This window comes from Trichosurus vulpecula, chromosome 9 (genome assembly GCF_011100635.1).
Source record: "Trichosurus vulpecula isolate mTriVul1 chromosome 9, mTriVul1.pri, whole genome shotgun sequence".
Taxonomy (NCBI): domain Eukaryota; kingdom Metazoa; phylum Chordata; class Mammalia; order Diprotodontia; family Phalangeridae; genus Trichosurus; species Trichosurus vulpecula.
In genome coordinates, this window is record NC_050581.1 from 13,533,052 (window position 1) to 13,555,917 (window position 22,866).

At 40.9% G+C, this 22,866-nt stretch overlaps 1 protein-coding gene across 1 annotated transcript in view; it reads right to left on the minus strand.

The window, feature by feature from the left end:
• The window catches only part of PIGQ (phosphatidylinositol glycan anchor biosynthesis class Q), a 64,119-nt gene that overhangs the window by 35,243 nt on the left and 6,010 nt on the right, over positions 1–22,866 (minus strand). Inside the window, exon 2 of the mRNA XM_036738780.1 lies at positions 6,519–7,208. Coding sequence (XP_036594675.1) covers positions 6,519–7,198 — 680 coding nt within the window. The 5' untranslated portion in view covers positions 7,199–7,208. The remainder of the gene's footprint in view (positions 1–6,518; positions 7,209–22,866) is intronic.

Genomic DNA, 22,866 nt, shown 5'->3' on the forward strand with positions numbered 1-22,866 from the left:
TTGTTTTGTTTGTTTTGTTTGCTTTCTCATGGTTTCTCCCATTCATTATAATTCTTCTAAACAACATGACTAATGTGAAAATATGAAAATATGTTTAATAGGAATATATATGTAGAGCCTTTATCAGATTGCAGGATGTCTTGGGGAAGGAGGGGGAGAAAATTTAAAACTTACGGAAATGAATGTTGAAACCTAAAAATAAATAAATTTTAAAAATTTAAAAAAAGAAAACATGAATTGTATAGATTGGAATCCCCTACCAAGATTCACTAGGATTCATGTCCTGTAGAGTTAGCTTAAAGATGTTCCCCTCCTCCCACACATAGCCCCTCTTCACCCCTTGCCATATTTTCTTCGGAGAATGTCTCCAACTAAATGAGCCTTGGTCTTACTACTATTCTAAGGTGATTGGTTAAGGACCCTGCACTAGTGAGCAGAGAGTTCTTGGACTCAGGACCAGAAGATTTTGGTTTAGTTTAAATTTCTGCCACAAGGGTAAATCACTCCTCCTTTCTGAGCCTTGGTTTCCTCATCTACACAACAGTAATAATTACTGCCTCTCTCTCAGGTTTATTATGAGCCTAAAATGAGGTAGGATAATGTATGTGAGAATACACTGTAGGTGGTAACGTTCCATATAAGGTATTATTATTATTACGTATGAGGGATAGACAAATGAAACGGACTCCACAAGAAATAGGAAAATTGATCTGATTGCATTGTTAAAAAGCATATGGTTAAAATTAGCTAATATTCAATATTTAACAAAAGGCTGATTCAGTGTACACCAAACCAAAAGAAAACTGTTTCTCCTTAGATGTTAAATGTTTAAGCTACCAAATAAATCAGGAAATATAAAATTTTGAAATCAAAAAGGTACACATCGACCAGGTAGGTGTTATTTTCATGATCACCGAATATTTGAATAATTGCGGAACACTGCTCAGCTCAGAGCAACAACTTGCAGTTACACATTACATATATCATAGAAAGGTTTCACTGTAACAATGTCTTGTATCCCATTTAGACTATGAGTTCTTTGAGGGTCAGGAATTGACAGATGAACAATAAATGATGATAATGATTCCTGAATTTCAGCATTCTGATAAAAAAAAAAGTAACTCTTACCAGGAAAGGAACAGGTAGGCTTTCATAAATAATATTCTATGACAGAGCACACCTTTATAGTCATATGCCTACAAGTTAGAATATAAGATCCCTTTGTGCTTATTGTATAAGGACCATAAGGAAACATTGGGTCTAGAAGTGCAAAATACTTAACAAGGCTCTTGTCCTGCATCATGAAATTCTGAAAACTATAACAATGGAAATAACCTTGCTGACAAGATGCTGACCACATATCGAGGAAAGCATTCTCCATCAGTGCCTATGCTTGGCTTCCACTCTATGGAACAACATACCCCACCCCATCCCCTTTTTTGTGTTGTTTCCTCCTTTAGACAGTAACCTCATTAGGGCAGGGGCTGTCTCTTTTTCTGATTTGTGCCTCTAGAGCTTATCACAGTGTCTAGAACGTAACAGGCACTTAGAAAATGTTTATATTACCCAAAGGTACTTGCCACTGTCATTGAGGCTGTCCTGGGGGCGCAAGTGAATGAGTGAATTAAAAAAACATTTATTGAGTACTATGTGGAGAGCACTGTGCTTAGCACTGATGGCACAAATAGAAAAGACAGTCCCTACTCTCAAGATGCTCATAGTCTATAAGGGAGACAACAAATGTGGAAGGTTTTAGCTGCAGTCAGATAAAAGGGTCCCTGGTCCTTAGGGTGTAGTGGCAAAGCAGAAGGCAATGCCTCTTCTTTAATGTCATTTCCACAATTAAAATTATATCAGTTTCTGATGTTGAACCATTTGCTGGTGCCAAGGGCTCTGGTGACAAGAGCTTTCTTTTCTGGGTCTTCAAGTAGCAGCAACTACAGGGGCAGTTTCCAGGCTACACTGGAGGCCTGGACTAGAAGCATGGCTGTTGCCAAGGCTCTTGGGTTCTGGACCCTGGGCTGCCTCCATCAGGGTCTGAGGGGGGAGAGATGGTGGTGGTTTGACTACTGCTTCACGAGGCTGGCTTACCTGCTCTGTAGGTGGCAGCTGTTGGGATGGCTGGCCTATCTCCACAGCAGGAGTTTCCCTAGATTCTAGCTATAGTCAAGACTAGCAGTCTGGGGGCTGCTATCACTCCCTGGGTTCTTGTGCTTATCTGCCCATTGGTGGCAATTGGTCAGTAGATGCTGCTGGTGATGGTGGTGAGGAAGGCCCCCTCTCCACAATGATTTTTGTCCTCGGTGTTGGGTATGGGGCTGGCAGCAGGTCTGGGGGTGTGGAGAGCACTCAAGACTCTTGGGTTTAGGTTCTTGGGCTGTCTCAGGACTTGTGGGGAGATGGTGTTCGAGTTGGTGGTGATTTGACTTGCTTGGCAGATGATGCCTCCTGTTGTAGCAACAATGTGGCTTGCAGCTGCTGCTGAGGTGTAAGACACAACAAGACCAGCAACAAGAGCTGCCAGCACAGGTTCTTTGATCTGCTTTTCTAAGGAAAGCAACTTTAAGGGGTTAACAATCTCACTTTAATCAAACATACATATATCATTCATTTAGTTCAGGGGGAAAAGCCATCACCCTGAACTTCAGAGCAAATACAAATAGAAATTACAAACTGAAAATATCAACAGATCAAATAACACAATTCAACAGACAGGCTTTGTCTGATCAAGACATCATACACATAGTTACCAAAAAGAGAAGTACCAACATCTGGGTTTTCTTCAAGGTGGGGGCGCAGGGGGGCCTCCAGTGGCCACCCAGAGTCTCCACATCAACACTCTTCCAGTGAGTGAGGGCCCCAAACAAAATGCTAACATCTGAGTTTATATACTCTTCTTAGGGCCCCAAGGCTTCATGCCTAATCAGCAAAAGGGTGTGGGTCTGGGGCTTCATACCTAGTTAGCAAAAGGGTGTGGGCCTGGGGCTTTTCACCTAGTGAGACTTAATCAAAGGCACTTGATTAGTTTAGCATTCTAAAAGAGAAAACAGTAAAAAAAAAAAGTCTCACCAGGCTTAACATTACACCTGTCTCCCCACCTCCCCTCTTCCCCAGGGAAGGAAGGAAACAAGCATTTATTAAGTGCTTCCCATGTGCCAGGCACTGTGTTAAACCCTTTACAGATATTACCTCATTTGATCCTCACAACAACCCTGGGAAGTAGGTGCTACTATTATCCCCACTTTACAGTTGAGGAAGCTGATACAGAGGTGAAGTGCCTTGCCCAGGGTTACACAGCTAGTAAGTGTCTGAGGCTGGATTTGAAACCAGGTTTCCTGATTCCAGGCCTCCATCTACCATGCCACCTAGGGGTGCTTTGCTACTTGCTTATTTGTGGATTATGTTGTCCTGATTGCATCAAATTGTGGAATGCTGAAAAGCCTCCTAAGATCCATAATTACTCAAAGGAGCTCAGAATTTAATCCAATTTTGGGAGAGAGGGAGCAATGTGGTGACATGGAGAGAAAGCTTCCCTTGAGTCAGAAAGACCTGAGTGAGTTCAAGACCCTACTTTGACACATACTGGCTCTACAACCCTACTCAAGTCATGTAACTTTTCAGTGGCCCAGGCAACTCTCCAAGACTGAATATTTCAAAGATGGTAATGATCTGCATTGATAGAGGGTGTGACCATCTTGGGAATTCCCTATACCAATGAAATCACATATCCAATTCAAGAAATTCTCACCAATCATCTTCTGCACTCTCTGCCGGCCTGACACTGGTTTAAGGCAGCATGTTGGCACAGAGGCTAGTTAGAAGGATTCTTTTCAACTGGATGCAAGCCATGTTAATCATATAATTTTGTCTGTCTCCCTTAGGTTACACAAGCCCCAAAGCAACTTGATTGTTGGAAATATTCTGCAATTACAACTGTTCTCCACCAGGTGGCGCCAGGTGCACTCATCAGTTATAGTAATTAGGAGTCCTTTAAACATCCAGAGAGATGGAAATGACTCTAAAATTTATTCAGTCCTATACCCAAGGGCTTTCTTTGTGTGGGAAATTATCTACAGTATATCTTCCTGGACCTTTTGATTCCCCCTTGATTAAAATGTTCTAATGAAAGCTGCTTCTGTAACTTTCCTAGGGAAAGTTCTTCCCCTAACATGACAGTTCTCATTATGGGGAGGAGTATTAAAAAAAATTATGTGTGTGTGTGTGTGTGTGTGTGTGTACACATATATATAAATATGTTAGATATATCTATATACGTGTGTGTGTATTCACCCTGAATTTTCTTCTCCAGTTTTATTCTCAATTATCTTTTGTTGTGTTTCCTGTATGCAATATTAAATGATTCCTTTTGATTGCCTGGGAAATCCTACTTTAGGTACAGGAAGACAATGAGAAGAGGTTGGCAGAAGGTAAAATAAGGACAGAATTATCTGTTGTCCTTCTCCCATAGTCTGGCTCTAACTTATCTTTCCAGACTTTTCATACTACTCCCCTTTATATACTCTATGCTCCAACCCAGACATATGCTTCACCTCCTTACCTCTGACCTTTGGGCCTTATACCCTATTCCTGAAATGCCTTTTCCAAATCTGCTTGCTGACATCCTACCCATCTTTGAAGGCCCAACTTAAATGCTGTATCCTCCAGGAAACCTCCGAGCCTCTCAGTGGGAAGCCCTCTCTCCAACCCATTTCGGAGAACTTTACAATCCTCTAATGTAGCTGCCATTATTTTCATTTATATTATTTTCATTTACACACACACACACCCCACGTATGTGGATGTATGTGTATATCTAATGTATGGACATATACACACATGTATACATGTATATATACACACCTTATTCTCCTTCCTCCCTACACAATATGGCAAGCTCCTTGAAGGCAAGTTAATTGTGTGCATTAATTATCCCTATATCTACCCTAAGAGATCTAAGTACTAAGCCATAGTACATGTAACACGTGCTTAAAAATGTGTGTTGAATGATGAAAAGGGATTATCCGTATAAAAGAAAGGAGCCTGTTGTGAGAACCACACAAACAAAAACCAAATTCACCTCCAACAGCAGGAAAGTCAAACTCCAGCTCCCAAATGGGAAACAGTAAGAGAGTAACTGCACCATAGTATTCTTCCCTTAAGAGTCTTCCTAAGAGGCCTGGCTCACTGAAGTGATCAACATGTATTAATGCCAAGCAGTACGCATTTGTTGATGTATTCACTGTATTTGGCACATACTTTAAGCCATCTTAAATGACAAGCTCCTAGAGAAAGAGACATGTCGAATATATTCTCAATGCCTAATTCTATAAGCATTCAATACCACCCTACTTATGAAGATGATCAGTCAGTCACTGCCAGGAATACATGAAATGTTACCTCACTGCTTAGTCATCCTGGTTTGTGTGAGTACACACACATATGCAGGTACATGTGCATACGTGTCCGAGAACTCCTGTGCTTCCAGATTGCCCATTATGCCACACTATCAGTTTGATAGTCCAGAATTCCGGTGTGGCTTTAGACGATAGTAAAGTACAGAAGACATTTTTACTATATAAGAGATAGGCAAGTTTAGGGAACACTTCCAAAATATCTACATAGCATTCAGAATTACAGCCATCACTTGATATGACCAGTATGCTTGTTCTCTGGAAACTAGTCAGGCCTAAGCTCTGGAAGGAGAGAAGTACAGTGATAAGAGCACTAGACTAGGGCTCAGAAGACTTCCAGTCCAGTCCTGGCTCTGCCCCCAGCTAGCTTTGTGATCTTGGCAAATCACTTAATGACTCTGTGCCTCACTTTCCCCATTTGTGAAACGAAGGGTTTAGTGAAAATTCTTCCCCTTCTCCTGTTTATTGTTATGCCATGTAGCTAGTGTGGCAACTTCCATCTAGATCTCCTTCTCTACTTGCTTTTGGCAGCAGAGTACATGACCTCTAGTCCTATCCATTCCTTAACAACTGTGCCTGCCGAAAATTTATTCTTATATGAATGAGGAAGCATTTATCAAGCACCTACTATACACAGAGCACGCACATCTTATTGAATATGATCTTCACAATAATCTTGTGAAGTAGTTAGTACAAATGTTATCATTACTATTTTACAGAGGAGGAAACCAAGGTTCAGAAAAGGAAAGAGTCGTCCACTGTCCATGATCTCAGAGAACTCGAGCACTCTGCAACACTGGGACTTGAGCTCTGGTCTTCCACGTCTAGGGCGCTTTTCACTGCCACCCAGGGCCACTCTATGGCTGCTCCATTACCATAGAACTACAAGATAGAACTCCACCATGAGACAAGTCTTGTGTTATCATCTGCCTCTCTGGCATCTGCCCTTTCTTCTTCATACAGACGACATATCTTAGCATTAGCATCATAAGATAAGTGCTGGAATCTACTCGCATACTTTGACCAACACCTGTCCATTTACTGTATTCTGGTGCTTCACAAACCTAGTGCAAGGATGATAAAAGGGAAACAATTAGAGTTGCTTACCTGCTTCTACAAAGTCCAGAGACAAGGGAAAGCAAGAACGTCAGCAGCATGCACACAGGCACAGACGCCTGCTTTGCCAGTTCCACAATGATGCTGGCCTCCACACCCTCCGACTGCCAGTGGCTCAGTTTGATGGGCCCATCGTCGTACCTGTCTGTCAGGAACAGCACCTCACTTCTGGCCACTGTGTCAAACACAGCTGTAAATTTTGAAGCATCACGAGCAGTGACAAGCCCTGGCTGGTTATCCAGAGACATTTCAGGGGGATGCAATTGGGATAGCATGGCTTTGCGCTGGTCATAATAGATCAAAATGATCTGGTCTTCTTTGGGGGTGCCTGTTTGTCTGGAAAGGATGTGGCAGCTCCAGAACTTACTTCCTTTCTCTTTGCTAAGTTGGAGCCAAGGCTCATGAGAAAAAATGGTGCCCAGGTCATCTAAGAATTTGCCCAGGCTCTCTTCCTTCTCCTGCTTGTTGTTACACCAAGTGCCCAGCACAACAATCTCTACCTGGCTCACCTTCTGTATGTCAGAGAGGTACTGCTTTACTTGGAAAGGAATGAAAGGGAAGTGAATGACAGCTAAGATAACCACAGAGTTCTGTTCTGGGATCCACCGGCCAATCAAAAGGCCACTGTCTGCAGAGGAACAGCAAGAAGGGAAGAAGATCTTGAGCACCATGATGGGAATCCTGAAAAAGAAAACAAAGTGAAACTCAGATCCCTCTCCCAAAGTCATGAGGGAAAAAAATAGCTTCCAAAGTAAAACAATAATAGTTACGAAAGCCAAAGGGAAGTGTGAGATGTCTAGGGTCTTAAAATTAAACTCTCTCTTCTCCGTGTGCTGGAGATTATTAGTGTTCTTGGACAACTTATATTTAAATTAATGGTAGAAGTGGCGGCTTGCAGCTAGGTTCTGATCGATTTAAAATCTTGAAATAATCCCAGGATAAGGCCTAAAGGGCATCTTCCATCTTAGAGAGGTTTTGGGTAATGTCATGCTGGAGAAATCAAGACTTGCCAGAACTGACCAACTTTCGCAGGTGTGGTCCCTCTAGACTTCTCCAACAGCTTTAGGTGATGCTCTATTCTCCAGAGAGCAAATGCACAGGTAGAACATGTAGAGACACTGATATATTTCCATGTGAAGACTACACCTGACAAGGGATCTGGGTTATTAACCACACTGAGTTGTTGCCATAGCTAGCCAATGTGCCCAAGTTACTTTGGTAGATTTTAGGGAATTGAATGAGTGAATTGAATAATTCACTACCCTATGAGGTGGCTGTGGTACACTGCACGGCTCATATTTCTTTTTCAAAACTAAGAAAAATGAGGCAAGGAATTTTTATGACTGCTTTAATATCACTGAGCCGAAGAGCAATGAGGGGGGTTCAAAAAGAAATAGAGGGAGAGTGAGGGAACACAACCAAGAAGATAAGAAAGTTCCAAATTTAAATAGTAAAATGTGATCAGAAAGAAAAATCATTCAGTACATAGAAGAGAGATCTGCTGGACAAAGAGGTTTTCTAGCTCCTGTAGGAGTATCGGTACTCCAGGGGCACCTGCTTAGCAAACATCTATTGAGTTGATTTGTTAGGAGGTAGACATGTTCCCTGATAAAAAGCTAAAGTATTTGCTAAATTTCATAAATATAAACATTCCACTTATATCCTAGCAGATAGTACTCTGGGAAGGACTATTATTTTCTCAAATACCCACAGGATACCTATGCCTATATTTCAGTGGCAATTTATGGTTAACATCCTACTCAAGCAACTGAATAACTTTGACCTCAAAACTTATCTGAGATCAGTTTAGAACTGTGTGGTGTAGTGGGAAAAGCAATAGACTATGAGTTAAGAGACCTGGGTTCAAGTCCTCGCTCTATCCTCAATTTGACCTTTTAGCAGTAGAAAGAACTGTCTTGAGCAGTTGCAATGATTGAATTATAAATGATCTTGAACTCTGCTTCCCTAGGCCTTCCCTCTTCCTAACAAGTGAGTTCCAAGGCTCACAGGAGGTTTGTTTGGAATTTCCCGAGAGTAGGTAGGAGCTGTAATTTTTGACTCCTATTTCCTGTAGATTAGACTTTGACACAGGATTCCATGTATCTTGTGGGGGTGGGGGAGAGTGATAATAGAAAAGGCAGTGCAGAGTATAAGAATAAAATTCCATGAAATTTGTTTACCTAAATAGTTTAAAAACAAAGCAAAATGTCCATCATTTTTACCTTTTCAAAAGCTGATCTTTAGCTATGTCTCAATAAGTAAGAGATGATCACGTCAAAGGACTACAGATTTCGAATTTAAAGGAGCCTGAGAAGAAACAGAAGCTGAGAAAGGTTGTGACTTGTATGATCTGGGCAAGTACAAATAATATGAATTTTACTTGGTTTAAAACATTTCATGGAACTTTGTTTTGATCACAAAAATGTTTCTGCTTTGCAGTTCATTTATGTATTCAACAGTGCCTCCTGCATGCAAGATAAGTCACAGTCTTATCCCTACCTTCATGGAGCTTAAAGTTTAGTAGCTGAGATAAACTTATACAAGTCTTTCTAGGTTTCTCTGAAACCATCTCCTTCATTATTTCTTGAGGCATAATAGTATTCTATCACATTCGTATCCCATAACATGTTCAATAGTTCCCTAACTGATGGGCACCCCCTTAGTTTCCAATCCTTTACCACCACAAAAAGAGCTGCTATAAATATTTTTGTGTGCTTGGGTACTTTTCCTTTCTTTGATCAGAAACAGGTGGCACAGTGGATAAAGCACTGGATCTGCAGTCAGGAAGACCTCAATTCAAATTCCACCTCAAACATTTACTAGCTGTGTGATTCTGGGCAAGTCACATAAGCTCTCTTGTTCTCAGTTTTCTTATTTGTAAAATGGGGATAAAAATAGCACCTATCTCCCAGAGTTGTTGCAAGGATTAAATGAGATGTTCATAAAGCATTTAGCAACTTTAATGTACTATATAAATGCTAGCTACTGTCTTTTTGGAGTTTATAGACCTAGCAGTGGTATTGCTGGGCCAAAAGGTATATGTAGTTTAATAGCTTTTGGGGCACAGTTCCAAATTGTTTTCCTGAATGGCTGACCCAGTTCATACTTTCACCTACAATGCATTATGTATATGTATCACCACAGCCCCAAAAACATTTGTCATTTTCCATTTTTGTCAACTTTGCCAATCTGATGGATTCTAGGTGATGTACATTTCTCTAATTATTAGTGATTTAGAACACTTTTTTCATTTAGCTATTGAGAGCTTGGATTTCTTCCTCTGAAAACTGCCTGTTCAAATCCTTTGAATATCAGTTGAAGATTGGCTATTATTCTTATAAATGTGAATAAATTTTCTATATATCTTAGAAACAGACTTTTATCAGAGAAACTAGTTGCAAAGATTTTTTTTCCCTCATTTTTCAGCTTCTCTTAATTTTGCAGCACTGGTTTTATTTGTGCAAAAATTTTTTAATTTTGTGATCAAAACTGTTTATTTTTAACAGTTAATTTTTTTTTTAAGACTGAGTCTCTCTCTAATTTTCCTGGGCTTAAAGTCAGGGAATTACTCACAGGCTTGATCCTACCCTGATCAGCTCTATTTCCAACCTGGACTATTTGCCTTTCCCTAGGAAACCCAATCCTTAGTCCCCCAATCCTGGGGGCTCACCATTTAAAATTTTATTTATTTTTACTTTTTTCTTCATTTCTTTTTTCTATTACTATTGAGGGCAGCACTACCCTCCCATTTACTCAGGCTTGCAGCTAGTGTCATTCAAATCCTCATTCTCACGCACCTACATATCCAATCTGTTGCTTTACGTTGTTTCTACCTTCACCATGTTCCTCATATATGTCCCTTTGTCTCCACTCACACATCAACCACCCACTAGTTCAGGCCCTTATTGCCTTTGCCTGAGCAACTGCAACAGCCTCTTAGTTGACCTTCCTGCTTGTAATAAACTTCTTATTGGTCTCTGCATCATGTCTCTCCTCCCTCCGATCCAAAGTGTACCCCTGACCATGGCACACCTACTCAGTGAGCTCCAGTGGCTCCCTATTACTTCAGGATCAAATAAAAAAGCCTCTCTTTTGGCATTTAATGCCCGTCACAACCTGGCCATTTCCTGTACTTCAAGTCTTATCCGTTACTCCCCTTCACAAACTCTACAACAGACACACCGGCCTGCTTGCACACAGCACCTCATTTTCTGTCTCTGCACCTTTGTACTCTCTCTCCCTCATTCTTGGAATGCTCTCTCTTCTCACCACTTGTTTAGGTTCCCTGGCTTCCTTTAAGGCTCAGCTCCAATCCTGCTTTCTGTAGGAGCCCTCTCCCAAGCCTCCCACTTGCTAATACCTTTCCACTGAAATTAATTTCTATATACTCTGTAAACATCTTATACATACCTAGTTATCTTCATGTTTGTCTCCTCCATTAGAATGTGAGCTACTTGAGGGAAGAGCCTCTTTTTGTCTTTTCCAGTATCTGGCATATTTATGTAGTAAATGTTTAATAAAAGCAAACTGATTGAATGGATCTTAGGGAGAATGGGTAGGACTTCAAGAAGTGGAAAAGGATATTGTAATCACAGAGAATGTGAAGAACAAATAGGATCATAAAATGGCAGAGCTGCAAAAGACCTCAGCCATCATCTAGTGGAAAGTTTGGCAGGAGTATAGGGTATTTGGGCTTTAGAAAACAATGGGAAACGAAAAAAATAGGTCTTGAATATCAATCCAACGATTGCTCTGGTCTTCGTCTATTAAGATGACCTGACAGTTAAACATGGAATCAAAGTCAGGAAATGAAGCACTCTTTTTTGTTGTTGTTTCTTTCTAATTTACAAGAGGTGGCCCACCTGAGAATCTGATTTGCCTTCACAGAAAAAGAAGGTTTAATCCTCTCCAAATAGTGATTTCTTAGAAACAACAATATTTTTTAAAAACCTACAAGGTTTTCCAAATTGATTTTTCACAATTCTTGCAATGCCTACCTCACAAGGTTATTGTGAGGAAAGTGCTTTGTAAAACCCCAAAATAGTATGTAACAGAATTATTATTAGTATTAGTGTTTGTTTCTCAAGGCTTTGGAGCTTTTAAGATGAGAGTTTAAAAAATATTACTTGTAGGCATACAATTTGGAAAGAAAGGATTGTTGGTCAAGCGATTTATCTTTTCAAAGAACCAGTTAAGCATATGGATGGTAATCACTGTCAGTAACAATATTAGGAACATCCACATCTGTGGCTATTTAACAACTGATTAGAAACAACTGTGCTTCAAATCTGTAAGAGCCACTAAGCTGCTCTCTGTTTCACTGCCACAAACTACACTATTATTTTACCTGTTTTGCACATATATGTCCTTGATCACAAGAGGGATGAACTCAAGAGAATGTTGAGAACTATATTAATGCTATGTTAAAAAAAAAGACCCAACCCTTCAAAGCCCATATTCTGCTGAGACTGGGCACAGCATCAGTGTTGTACCAGAAGCGAGTGAGACACGCCACAGAGTAAGTTTTAAATGGAGAATTTATTAGCCGGCAGCCATCGGGGTCTTGCTACCCGAATCAATGGCCCCGTGTTGGGGTGATGGTGTGACTTATATAGGACATGTGGGGTTAATTATCTCCTGGAAACTACAGGCCAGGTCACAGGGTGGAGGGAACAGGAACAAAGGTCCTGGGTGATCAAAAGATTCAGCCAGGTTATCGTTAGGTGGGAAAATCTCATTGACATTCCTTCCTGGAGTCATGGAGCCCCAGGGATATCTGCTAGACAGAAAGGGTCTGCCAGGTTATCCTTCAGTGGGATGGTCCTATCTATTGACATTCCTTGGAAGAGTCACAGAGCCCCAGGGATATCTGCTAAATGCCGAAGAGATCTGAGTCCATTCTTTCTGGGGGTGCTTGTCAGTAGCTAGGGGTTTCTCAGGGGTTCCTAATTTTTCCAGTATTACAAAAGCAACTTAGATTAGAAGGGTCACTAGAGGCCTAGTCCAGTTCTACCTGAAGTATTAGTCCTTGCCTTTGATCTCCCCAACCAGTGGCTATCTAGCTTTCATATGAAGACCACTCTTGACAAGGAATTCCCTATCTCTAAGGAATCTCAATCTGTTGTTTGGAAACTCTGATTGTTAAGAAATTCTTCCTTATATTGGGCCAAAAATAGCCTCTCCGTAATTTTCACCCATTGGCGCTGGTTCTATTTGCTGGGGCCAAGCAGAATGAGTTTAATCCTTTAACATATGAAGTAGTGGCATATAACACACTTATGTTCTGTTCTGTATAATAGTTATTGATATATGTGAGGAGTTTCAGAAACAAATCAAAAGCCTGGCACTAAAGCTTTAATGGCCCTGATGGGATATTCCAATTATACAGACATCTGTTAGAGATCCTTCTCTGCCAAAAACAGAACAGCTAATAATTTGTTGATTTGCCTTAATTATAATTTCATCCATCAAAAGGTTGAAGAACTAACAAGGAGTACTGCTATTTGGGTGTGATGCTTAGCAACATAAAAATAAACACGTTGCAGGGCTAGAAATAATGGAATCCTGGAAACAAGCTGATTGATCCATTTTAGGATTTGTGACAGTGAAGAAGAGAAAGGCAAGGCAATACTGTATCTGACATGTACCTAAGACTTTTGGAAATCAGATTTCGAAGGGCTCAGAGAAAGGATCGCACAGACTAAGATACATAGGAGTCATCCCAGGAGAAATTAAAAGCTTTCAAAAATGACATTGGAAAAAAACTCCAGTAATTACAATGAGGATAAGTTGTCTAAAGAAAGATAAATGTGAATAGAGAATTCACCAACTGACTCAGATTTTAAGATGATATGCACATAAGATGGAAGAAAGGGTAAATAATGAAGGATAAATATAGCTAATTGTCTAGCAACACTGGAAAAAAGAGGATCAAAGAAGGGAGGGAACTGCTATTTAGGGTTAATAGAATGATCACAAAGGACTACAGACAGAAAGAAGAGAGGATCAACTCTTATGTTGATTCTGTTTTCTCTGCCAAGCAGAACAATCTTTGTATTTGAAAGGGCAGAAAAATAACAAAGAGTTCATATATGAAATATAATAGAACACTTAAATGACCTTAAGAATTTCAAGTCACCTGGCCCATATAAACTACATCCATATAAACTACATAATGAAAGAATTGGCAGATGTGATTGCTGAACCAAGGCCAGTGATTCTTTAAAGTCTGTAGAGACATAAATGTCCCAATTTAAAAAAAAAACAAAACAATAGAGTCAGCAGACTATAGGCCAGTGAGCTTGACTTCAATTACCAGAAAAATCATAGAATATATATTAAAGACTTGGTTAAAGACCTACTAGAAAAGGAAGCGATGCCAACAACTAGGAGACACAGTGGACAGATTGATGGACTTAGAGTCAGAGAGACTCGAATTCAAACCTAGCTGCAGACACTTACGAGTTGTGTGACCCTGCACAAATTGCTTAACTTCTCTTGGCCTCACTTTCCTCCTCTAAAAAAGTGGGGATAATAAGAGTACCTACTGTGAGGATCACAAGAGATAACATATATAGAGTGCTTTGCAAACTTTAAAGTGATACATAAATATTGGTTATCACCATCATCATCATCAAAAAACCTTACTATTGGCAGACCAGGGGATATAGTTTATCCAGACTTTAATAAAGCATTTGACAGAGTCTCTAATGCTATTCTTACGCTATGTAAGCAAGATAATACAATTAGGTATGTAAGAAATGGGAGGAGTTTTGTTTCCACAGAACTAAAGGTATACTTCCCCCCTTTCCCCCACCCCAGCTTTAGCAGAAACCAGGCCTCAAGGTCGGTCAGGTGAGAGGTCAGAGGCTTGTACGCATGCCCATGCTTTTTGAGAAGGCAGTCAGGGGAATTAGAGAGTCCAAACCGCTTGAACCAGTTCAAGATTATCTAGGGTCTGGTCTTGGTCAAGAATCCAGGCCTAAGAGGGAAAGTAGGGGAAGTAAAAGAATGTAGTTTAATCCTAAACTAAGACAAGGAAAATCTAATTAACTTCACTTTTGCTTCTGTATCCTTATTATCCTACCTGTATAACTGTATAACCTAGGAGAACTGTGTAAAAAATAAAGATTGTAAACTAACCGTAACTCTAGCATGAGTGGAGGGAATGGTTACCCCTGCTCCTGCAGCTGTATCAGTGTGAGTGTTCCAGTGAACACTACACCTGCTCTCTTGAGGAATGTGATAAAATACCTCCCCCTGCCCACTCTGGTCTTGAGTTCTTTGGGTGAGAATGGGCAAATCACCTGGATCTTCCTAAGGTCAAGTAAAGGGAAGCAATAAGCAGTGGAAGCTCCTCTTGGGCTTAACCCTGGATCTTGCCTTGGGGTGTCCTGTGATTCCCCACTGTGGTGTTAAGAGGGTGACCACTCCTGATTCTCTTGGGGAACCCTGTGGTCTGCACGACCTTCTTAAGGGGACGTCACATGGGACTTCTGGCCCTGTCTCGGGAGCCTTGTGATCTTACTGCCATCCTAAGGGGCCATCACTTGGGTCTTCCTTAGGGTTTGACCCCTAGGAGGCCCTGTGATCCCCACATATTAAGGAGGGGCTACCACTTGGTCTTTCTCTGGGACTTTGGCCCTGCCTAGGAAGTCCAGAGATCCCCAAAGCCGCGTTTCTCACAACTGGTAGATTCTGCGTAGACTTGAACGTCAGTACCTCAGGAGTAGTGATTAATAGTTTGCTACGTTATTCACAGTTGTTCATGCTACAATATCGCTGTTACTTTTGCACAATGTTCTCCTGATTATGCTCACATTGCTTTGTATCAGTTCATGTAAGTCTTCCCAGGTTTGTCTGAAAGTATCCTGCTCTTCATCTCTTATTCCTGTAAGTACTGCATAGTATTCTATCACAAACATATACCATAATTTGTTCAGCCATTACCCAAATGATAGGCATCCCCTCAATTTCCAATTCTTTGCCACCACAAAAAGAGCTCTTTTTTGGTACATATTTTTGTATATATGGGTCCTTTTCTTTCTTTTTTTAAAATCTTTTTGGGATACAGACCTAGCAGTGGCATTGCCAGGTCAAAGGTATGCACCATTTTACAGCCCTCTGACCATAGTTCCAAATTGCTCTCAAGAATGGCTGGCTCTGTTCATAAATCCAATAGCGCATTAGTGTCTCAATTTTCTCAAATTCCCTCCAACATTTGTCAATTTCCTTTTCTGTCATACTAGTCAATCCATTAGGCATGAGGTGATACCTCATAGTTGTTTTCATTTGCAATTCTCTAATAAATAATGATTTAGAGCATTTTTTCACATGACTATAGATAGCTTTGATTTCTTCATCTGAAAACTGCCTGTTCATATCCTTTGACCATTTATCAATTGGAGAATGACCTATATTCTTACAAATTCAACACAGTTCTCTATATATTTGAGAAATGAGGTCTTTATCAGGGAAACTTTTTATAAAATTCCACCTCCCAATTTATCTGCTTTCCTTCTAATTTTGGCTGCCCTGGTTTTTTGTTTTTTTTTTTTTTCGTGCAAAACTTTTTTCATTTAATGGAGTCAAAATTATCCATTTTACATCCTGTAATGCTCCTTATCTCGTTTGGTCATAAATTCTTCCCTTATCCATAGATCTGACAGGTAGATTATTCTATACCTCCCCAATTTGCTTTTAGTATCACCCTTTATGTCTAAATCATGTAACCATCTTGATCTTATCTTGGTATATGGCGTTGAAGAGGTTAAAGGAAAAATGATGATTGTATGGAACCATGTTTCTAGGGGTGCTTGAGACCCCAAAATACCGACATGCCGGGTCCTGCCGAAAGAATTCGACTCAAGCCTTCTCAGCCAAGGGAAAAGAGAAAGTTTATTCACCATAATGGGCTGTCTTAAGAAATCCCACCCTTTGTGATGCCTGTTTTCACAAGCCGGACAGATTCAATCTGAGCTGAACTAGATTGAATCTGAGCTGAGTTAGATTGAACCTGAGCGCCTTCATGGAGGCAAGACAGAGATTATATACACAAAGATTGTAGGAGGGATTGAGGGGTGGTCTGGGGTGACTAGAGGAGGGGTTTAGGGAGGGTCTTGAGGAGGAAGTCTAAGGAGGGTGAGATGAGGTCAGAGTCCAAGAACCAAGAGAACGGAATTAAGGGTTGGAAGTAGCTGAAGGCATGGAAACTGATAGTATCACGGGTGGGAAGTAGCTGGACAATAAAGGGCGAGACTAGGTAGAGATTTAGGCCTAATGATAAAGTAAGGCTTATGGCCTTAGGGAAAGGCCAGATCTAGTTGGAAGATTCAAGGACAGTTCAAGGGGGCTCTCAAAGACTGTACTCCAGGTTAAAGGGGGTTCCCAGAGACTGTGCCCTCATCAGTGTAAGATGTCAGTCTATACCTAGTTTCTGCCAAACCGCTTTCTAGTTTTCCCAGAAGTTTTTGTCCCCCAGGAGATGGGATCTTTGTATTTATCAAACATTAGATTACTATGGTCATCACTTACTGTGATTATGTACCTAATCTATCCCACTGACCCACCTCTCTAACAGATTGTTTTGATGATCACTCCTTTATAATACAGTTTGAGATCTGGTAGGAAGGAGCCACCTTTCTTCACATTTTTTTCATTAATATCCTTGATATTCTTAACTTTTTATTCTTCCAGATGAATTTCATTATCAGAAAATACCCTTTTAGAGGCTGCTTTGTAGAAGCAGTAGAGAAAGTTCTAGGCTTATAGTCACTGGGTTCAAATCAATACTCTGATACAGTCCTAGAGAAGCCAGCTTGAAATTTACAAAACCTCAGCCCCAGATTATTTGACCACCTATCTCTTTCAATGCTATTCACTATAGCTGGAATAAATCTGACAATCATGCTAACTGCGCGTGTTGCAAATTCATGTTATCAAATAAATGCTTAATTAAAAAATAAAATTTTAAAAATTTTACATTATCCAACCTCCACTGGGCCTCACTGCAGCCAGGTAGTTCTTTTATTCCTCCCTAATTTATTACTTTTTATCTCACTCCCCACAGGAGCTATTCCAAGCCTTTTCTTCCCTTCTCAAACGTTCTACAACTCAATCTCTTTCTACCCCCAGCAAAGGACATCTTACTTTGCTGAGAAGATTGAGGTCATTCAACATGATCTTCCTCTTTTCCCCTTCTTCTTCAACTTCTCACTCTCCCTAACCCTATAATTCTAGTCAGTTGCCAAATCTTGCATTTTTACCTTCACAGTATCTCTCATATCCAACCTCTTCTTTCTACTTACACATCTTAGTTCAGGACCGTAGCACTTCTTACCTAAAGTACTGCAATAGTCTCCTCATGGGTCTCCCTGCCACAAGTCTTACACCTCTCCAGTCCATTCTATATACTGCTGCCAAAGTAATCTTCCTTAAGCAAAGACCTGACCAAGTGATTCTTCTACTTAGTCAACTCCAGTGGCTTCCCATTGCCTTTTTTGGAAGGGGGAAGGCAGGGCAATTGGAGTTAAGTGACTTGCCCAAGGTCACACAGCTAGTAAGTGTGTCAAGTGTCTGAGGCTGGACTGAACTCAGGTGCTCCTGATTCCAGGGCTGGTGCTCTATTCACTGCACCACCTAGCTGCCCTGCCCCCTACTGCCTTTAAAATAAAGTATTAATTCCTCGGTTTAGCTTTCAAAGTCCAAGACAACGTACCTTTCCAACTTCATTGGATATTGGTTCTATTCCTGCAATCTAGCCAAAATGGACTTCCCTCTATTCCCTATACAGGACACCTCATTTCGAATCTCCATGCCTTTGCACTGGCCATCTCCTCCATTCCTGGAAATATGCTTCCCTGCCCCCCACTTCCACCTTTACCTTCATCTCATAGGATCCATCTTCTCTTCCTTTAAGATGCAGCTCAAGGATCATCTTTTACATGATACTCCCAACTCCTAGTGCTCTCCCTCCCAAGTTATATTGTAGTTAAATACCATATGTGTCTGTGTGTATGTATTTATTCACTTTCTGCTTAGAGGGTGTATGTGTATCCTTTCTCTCTAGCACCTAGCACAATGCCTGGCACACAGTAGGCATTTGACAAATACTGACTGAGGGAGTTCGCACACTGGGAGACTCTTCTGATGGCAAAACACTATAGCTCCTTGTTTTCACCTGAAACTTACAAATCTCCTAAGCTGAAGTCTTCTTGAGGGATACAGAAATATGGGGAAAAACATACAGTATTTTAAGAATGTGCAGAGTGGGGGCGGGGCCAAGATGGCAGCTGGACAGCAGGGACTTGCCTAAAGCTCTCTCTCAGGACCCTCCAAACACCCATAAAAAATGGCTCTGAACAACTGCAGAACCCACGAAATACCAGAGGGAAGCAGGGCTCCAGCCCAGGACAGCTTGGATGGTCGCTGGGTAAGGTCTATCACACTGTGCTGGGAGCAGGGGAGAGCAGAACCAAGAGTGGGCCACGCCCAGACCAACCAGACCCAGGAGCTGGGAGGAACAGGCCATAGCACCGGCCATAGCACCCTGAATCAGTGAGCTGTGGCAGTTACCAGACATCTCAACCCACAAACACCAAAAGAAACAGAGAAGCTTAGTGGGAAAAACTTCGGGGACAGAGTGAAAGCAGTTCGTGGTCGGCCGCTCCAGGGGCAGTGGAGGTGGTGCAGCTCTGAGGCTGCTTACAGAGATACAGCTGCAGTTGCTTCCGGCCCCAGGCCTACCTGGTAGGAGGAATTCAGCGGTGGATCAGAGTGGCAGTGCAGAGACTGCTTAAATCTGAGTCAGGTCCAAGTTGGTGGTTCTTGGGGGAGGAGGAGCGCTGGTGTGGCAGACCTTGCTGTGTAGAAATAGCCCTGAAAACAACAGCACAGCCCCTCAAGATTGGAACAAAGCACACTCTACTCTACATGTAGTCGTACCCCAACAAAAAGCTCAAGGGTCAAGCACTTCACTAGGAACATGAACAGGCAGTGAAAACGGACTCAGATTCAGACTCAGACTTTGGAGTCTTTCTTTGGTGACAAAGAAGACCAAAACATACAGCCAGAAGTCAACAAAGTCAAAGAGCCTACATCAAAAGCCTGCAAGAAAAAGATGAACTGGTCTCAGGCCATGGAAGAGCTCAAAAAGGATTTGGAAAAGCAAGTTAGAGAAGTAGAGGAAAAACTGGGAAGAGAAATGAAAGTGATGGAGAGAAAAATATGAAAAACAAATCAATGACTTGCTAAAGGAGACCCAAAAAAATACTGAAGAAAATAACACCTTAAAAAATAGACTAACTCAGGGGCAGCTAGGTGGCACAGTGAGTAAAGCACTGGCCCTGGAGTCAGGAGAACCTGAGTTCAAATCTAGCCTCAGACACTTGACACATGTACTAGCTGTGTGCCCTTGGGCAAGCCACTTAACCCCAATTGCCTTGCCAAAAAAGAAGAAAAAAAAAAGAAAAACTGAGTCTAAAAAAAACCAGACTAACTCAAATGGCAAAAGACCTCCAAAAAGCCAATGAGGAGAAGAATGCCTTGAAAGGCAGAATTAGCCAAATGGAAAAGGAGGTCCAAAAGACCACTGAAGAAAATACTGGAGCAAGTAGAAGCTAGTGACTTTATGGGAAATCAAGATATTATAAAACAGAACCAAAGGAATGAAAAAATGGAAGACAATGTGAACTATCTCACTGGAAAAACCACTGACCTGGAAAATAGATCTAGGAGAGATAATTTAGGACTACCTGAAAGCCATGATCAAAAAAAGAGCCTAGATATAATCTTTCAAGAAATTATCAAGGAGAACTGCCCTGATATTCTATAGCCAGAGGGTAAAATAGAAATTGAAAGAATCCACGGATCCCCTCCTACAAGATCCCCAAAAGAAAACTAGGAATATTGTCGCCAAATTCCAGAGCTCCCAGATCAAGGAGAAAATTCTGCAAGCAACTAGAAAGAAACAGTTTGAGTATTGTGGAAACACAATCAGGATAATACAAGATCTAGCAGCTTCTACATTAAGGGATCAAAGGGCTTGGAATATGATATTCTGGAGGTCAATGGAGCTAGGATTAAAACCAAGAATCACCTACCCAGCAAAACTTCTCCAAGGCAAAATATGGATTTTCAATAAAATAGAGGACTTTCAAACTTTCTCAGTGAAAAGACCAGAGCTGAATAGAAAATTTGACTTTGAAACACAAGAATCAAGAGAAGCATGAAAAGGTAAACAAGAAAATCATAAGGGACTTACTAGAGTTGAAATGTTTTGTTTACATTCCTACATGGAAAGATGATGTATATAATTCATGAGACCCCAGTATTAGGGTAGCTGAAGGGAATATACATACATACATACATACATACATATATATAGATATAAATATAGATATAGATACACACACACACAGAGGGCACAGGGTGAGTTGAATATGAAGGGATGATATCTAAAAAAAAAAATATCAAATTAAGGGATGAGAGAGAAATATATTGAGACAGGGAGAAAGGGAGAGATAGAATGGGGTAAATTATCTTGCATAAAAGTGGCAAGAAGGGGCAGCTAGGTGGCACAGTGAGTAGAGCAACGGCCCTGGAATCAGGAGGACCTGAGTTCAAATTCGACCTCAGACACTTGACACACTTACTAGCTGTGTGACCTTGGGCAAGTTACTTAACCCCAATTGCCCTACCTTCCTCCCTCCAAAAATAAAAAAAAAAAAGAACTCATCAAAAAAAAGTGGCAAGAAAAAGCAGTTCTGCTGGCAGGGAAGAGGGGCAGGTGAGGGGGAATGAGTGAATCTTGCTCTCATCAGAATTGACCTGAGGGGGGAATAACATACACACTCACTTGGGTATCTTACCCCACAGGAAAGAAGGAGGAAGGAGATAAAAAAGGGGTGACGATAGAAGGGAGGGCTGACAGGGTGAGGAGGTAACCAAAAGCAAACACTTTTGAAAAGGGATAGGGTCAAGGGAGAAAATGGAATAAAGGGGGATAGGATAGGAAGGAGCAAAATATAGTTAGTCTTTCACAACATGAGTATTGTGGAAGGGTTTTGCATAATGATACACATGTGGCCTATGTTGAATTGCTTGCCTTCTTAGGGATAGTGGGTGGGGAGGGAAGAGGGGAGAGAATTTGGAACTCAAAGTTTTAAAAGCAGATGTTCAAAAAAAAAGTTTTTGTATGCAACTAGGAAATAAGATATACAGGCAATAGGGCATAGAAATATATCTTACCCTACAAGAAAGTAAGGGAAAAGGGGATGGGGGGGAAATGGGGTGACAGAAGGGAGGGTTGACTGGGGTATGGGGCAATCAGAATATATGCCATCTTGGAGTGGGGGGGATAGAAATGGGGAGAAAATTTGTAATTCAAACTGAAAACTAAAAATAGTAAATAAATAAATAATACTTTAAAAAAATAGAAGACAATGTGAAATATGTCATTGGAAAAATCAATCACCTGGAAAATAGATACAGGAGAGACAATTAAAAACAAAAACAAACACAACATGCAGAGCAACCTTGTTCTCAGTTTCTTTTGTAGTTTAACAGTAGACAGTTAATTTAGTTAAATGAGGTACACTATCTGCCAGATTTTGGGGGGGAAAGATGATACTTGTAAAGGATGGGGTAATGGGGTGAGCCTAAGGTCACAACGATCACCTCTGATGACTTAGAGCCAAGCACCTGATGCCAACTATGGCAAGGGAGAGTTTCTGGTCACAGAGGATCTTTCAGTTCTTTGATACTGGGAGGGAAGGTTTTGGCATCAAATCTGTTGCAAGAGGCTATCACCTCCTGTGTTTCATGTTATCGACTAGAGAGAACACTGTGGTATGTGCTTTAAAAGGTGTTTGTATAGCATATGTATGTATGTGTGTGTGTGTGTGTGTGTGTGTGTGTGTGTGTATGCAGTGAACTCAGAACTCTAGTTCCGGAGTCTCAAGTGAAGCCCCTGTTATAAATGTGAGGAATAACAAGTAATCTGTAAACAGTCACTTTAAAAATTCCAACCTAGTAACAGCAATATTATACTATGAATGACTTAGCTATTCTCAGGAATACAAAGACCCAAGACAATTCCAAAGGACATATGATAAAAAGTGCTATCAACTTCCAGAGAAAGAAGTGATGGAGTCTGAATACAGGTGGAGCATACTTCTTTTTTTAAACTTTATTTTTCTTGGGGTTTTCTTTCACAACATGACAAATATGGAAAGATGTTTTGTATGACTGACTGCACATGTATAATCTATGTAAAATTGCTTGCCTGCTCAAGGAGAGGGGAAGGAAAGGAGGGAGAGAATTTGGAACTCAATTTTTAAAA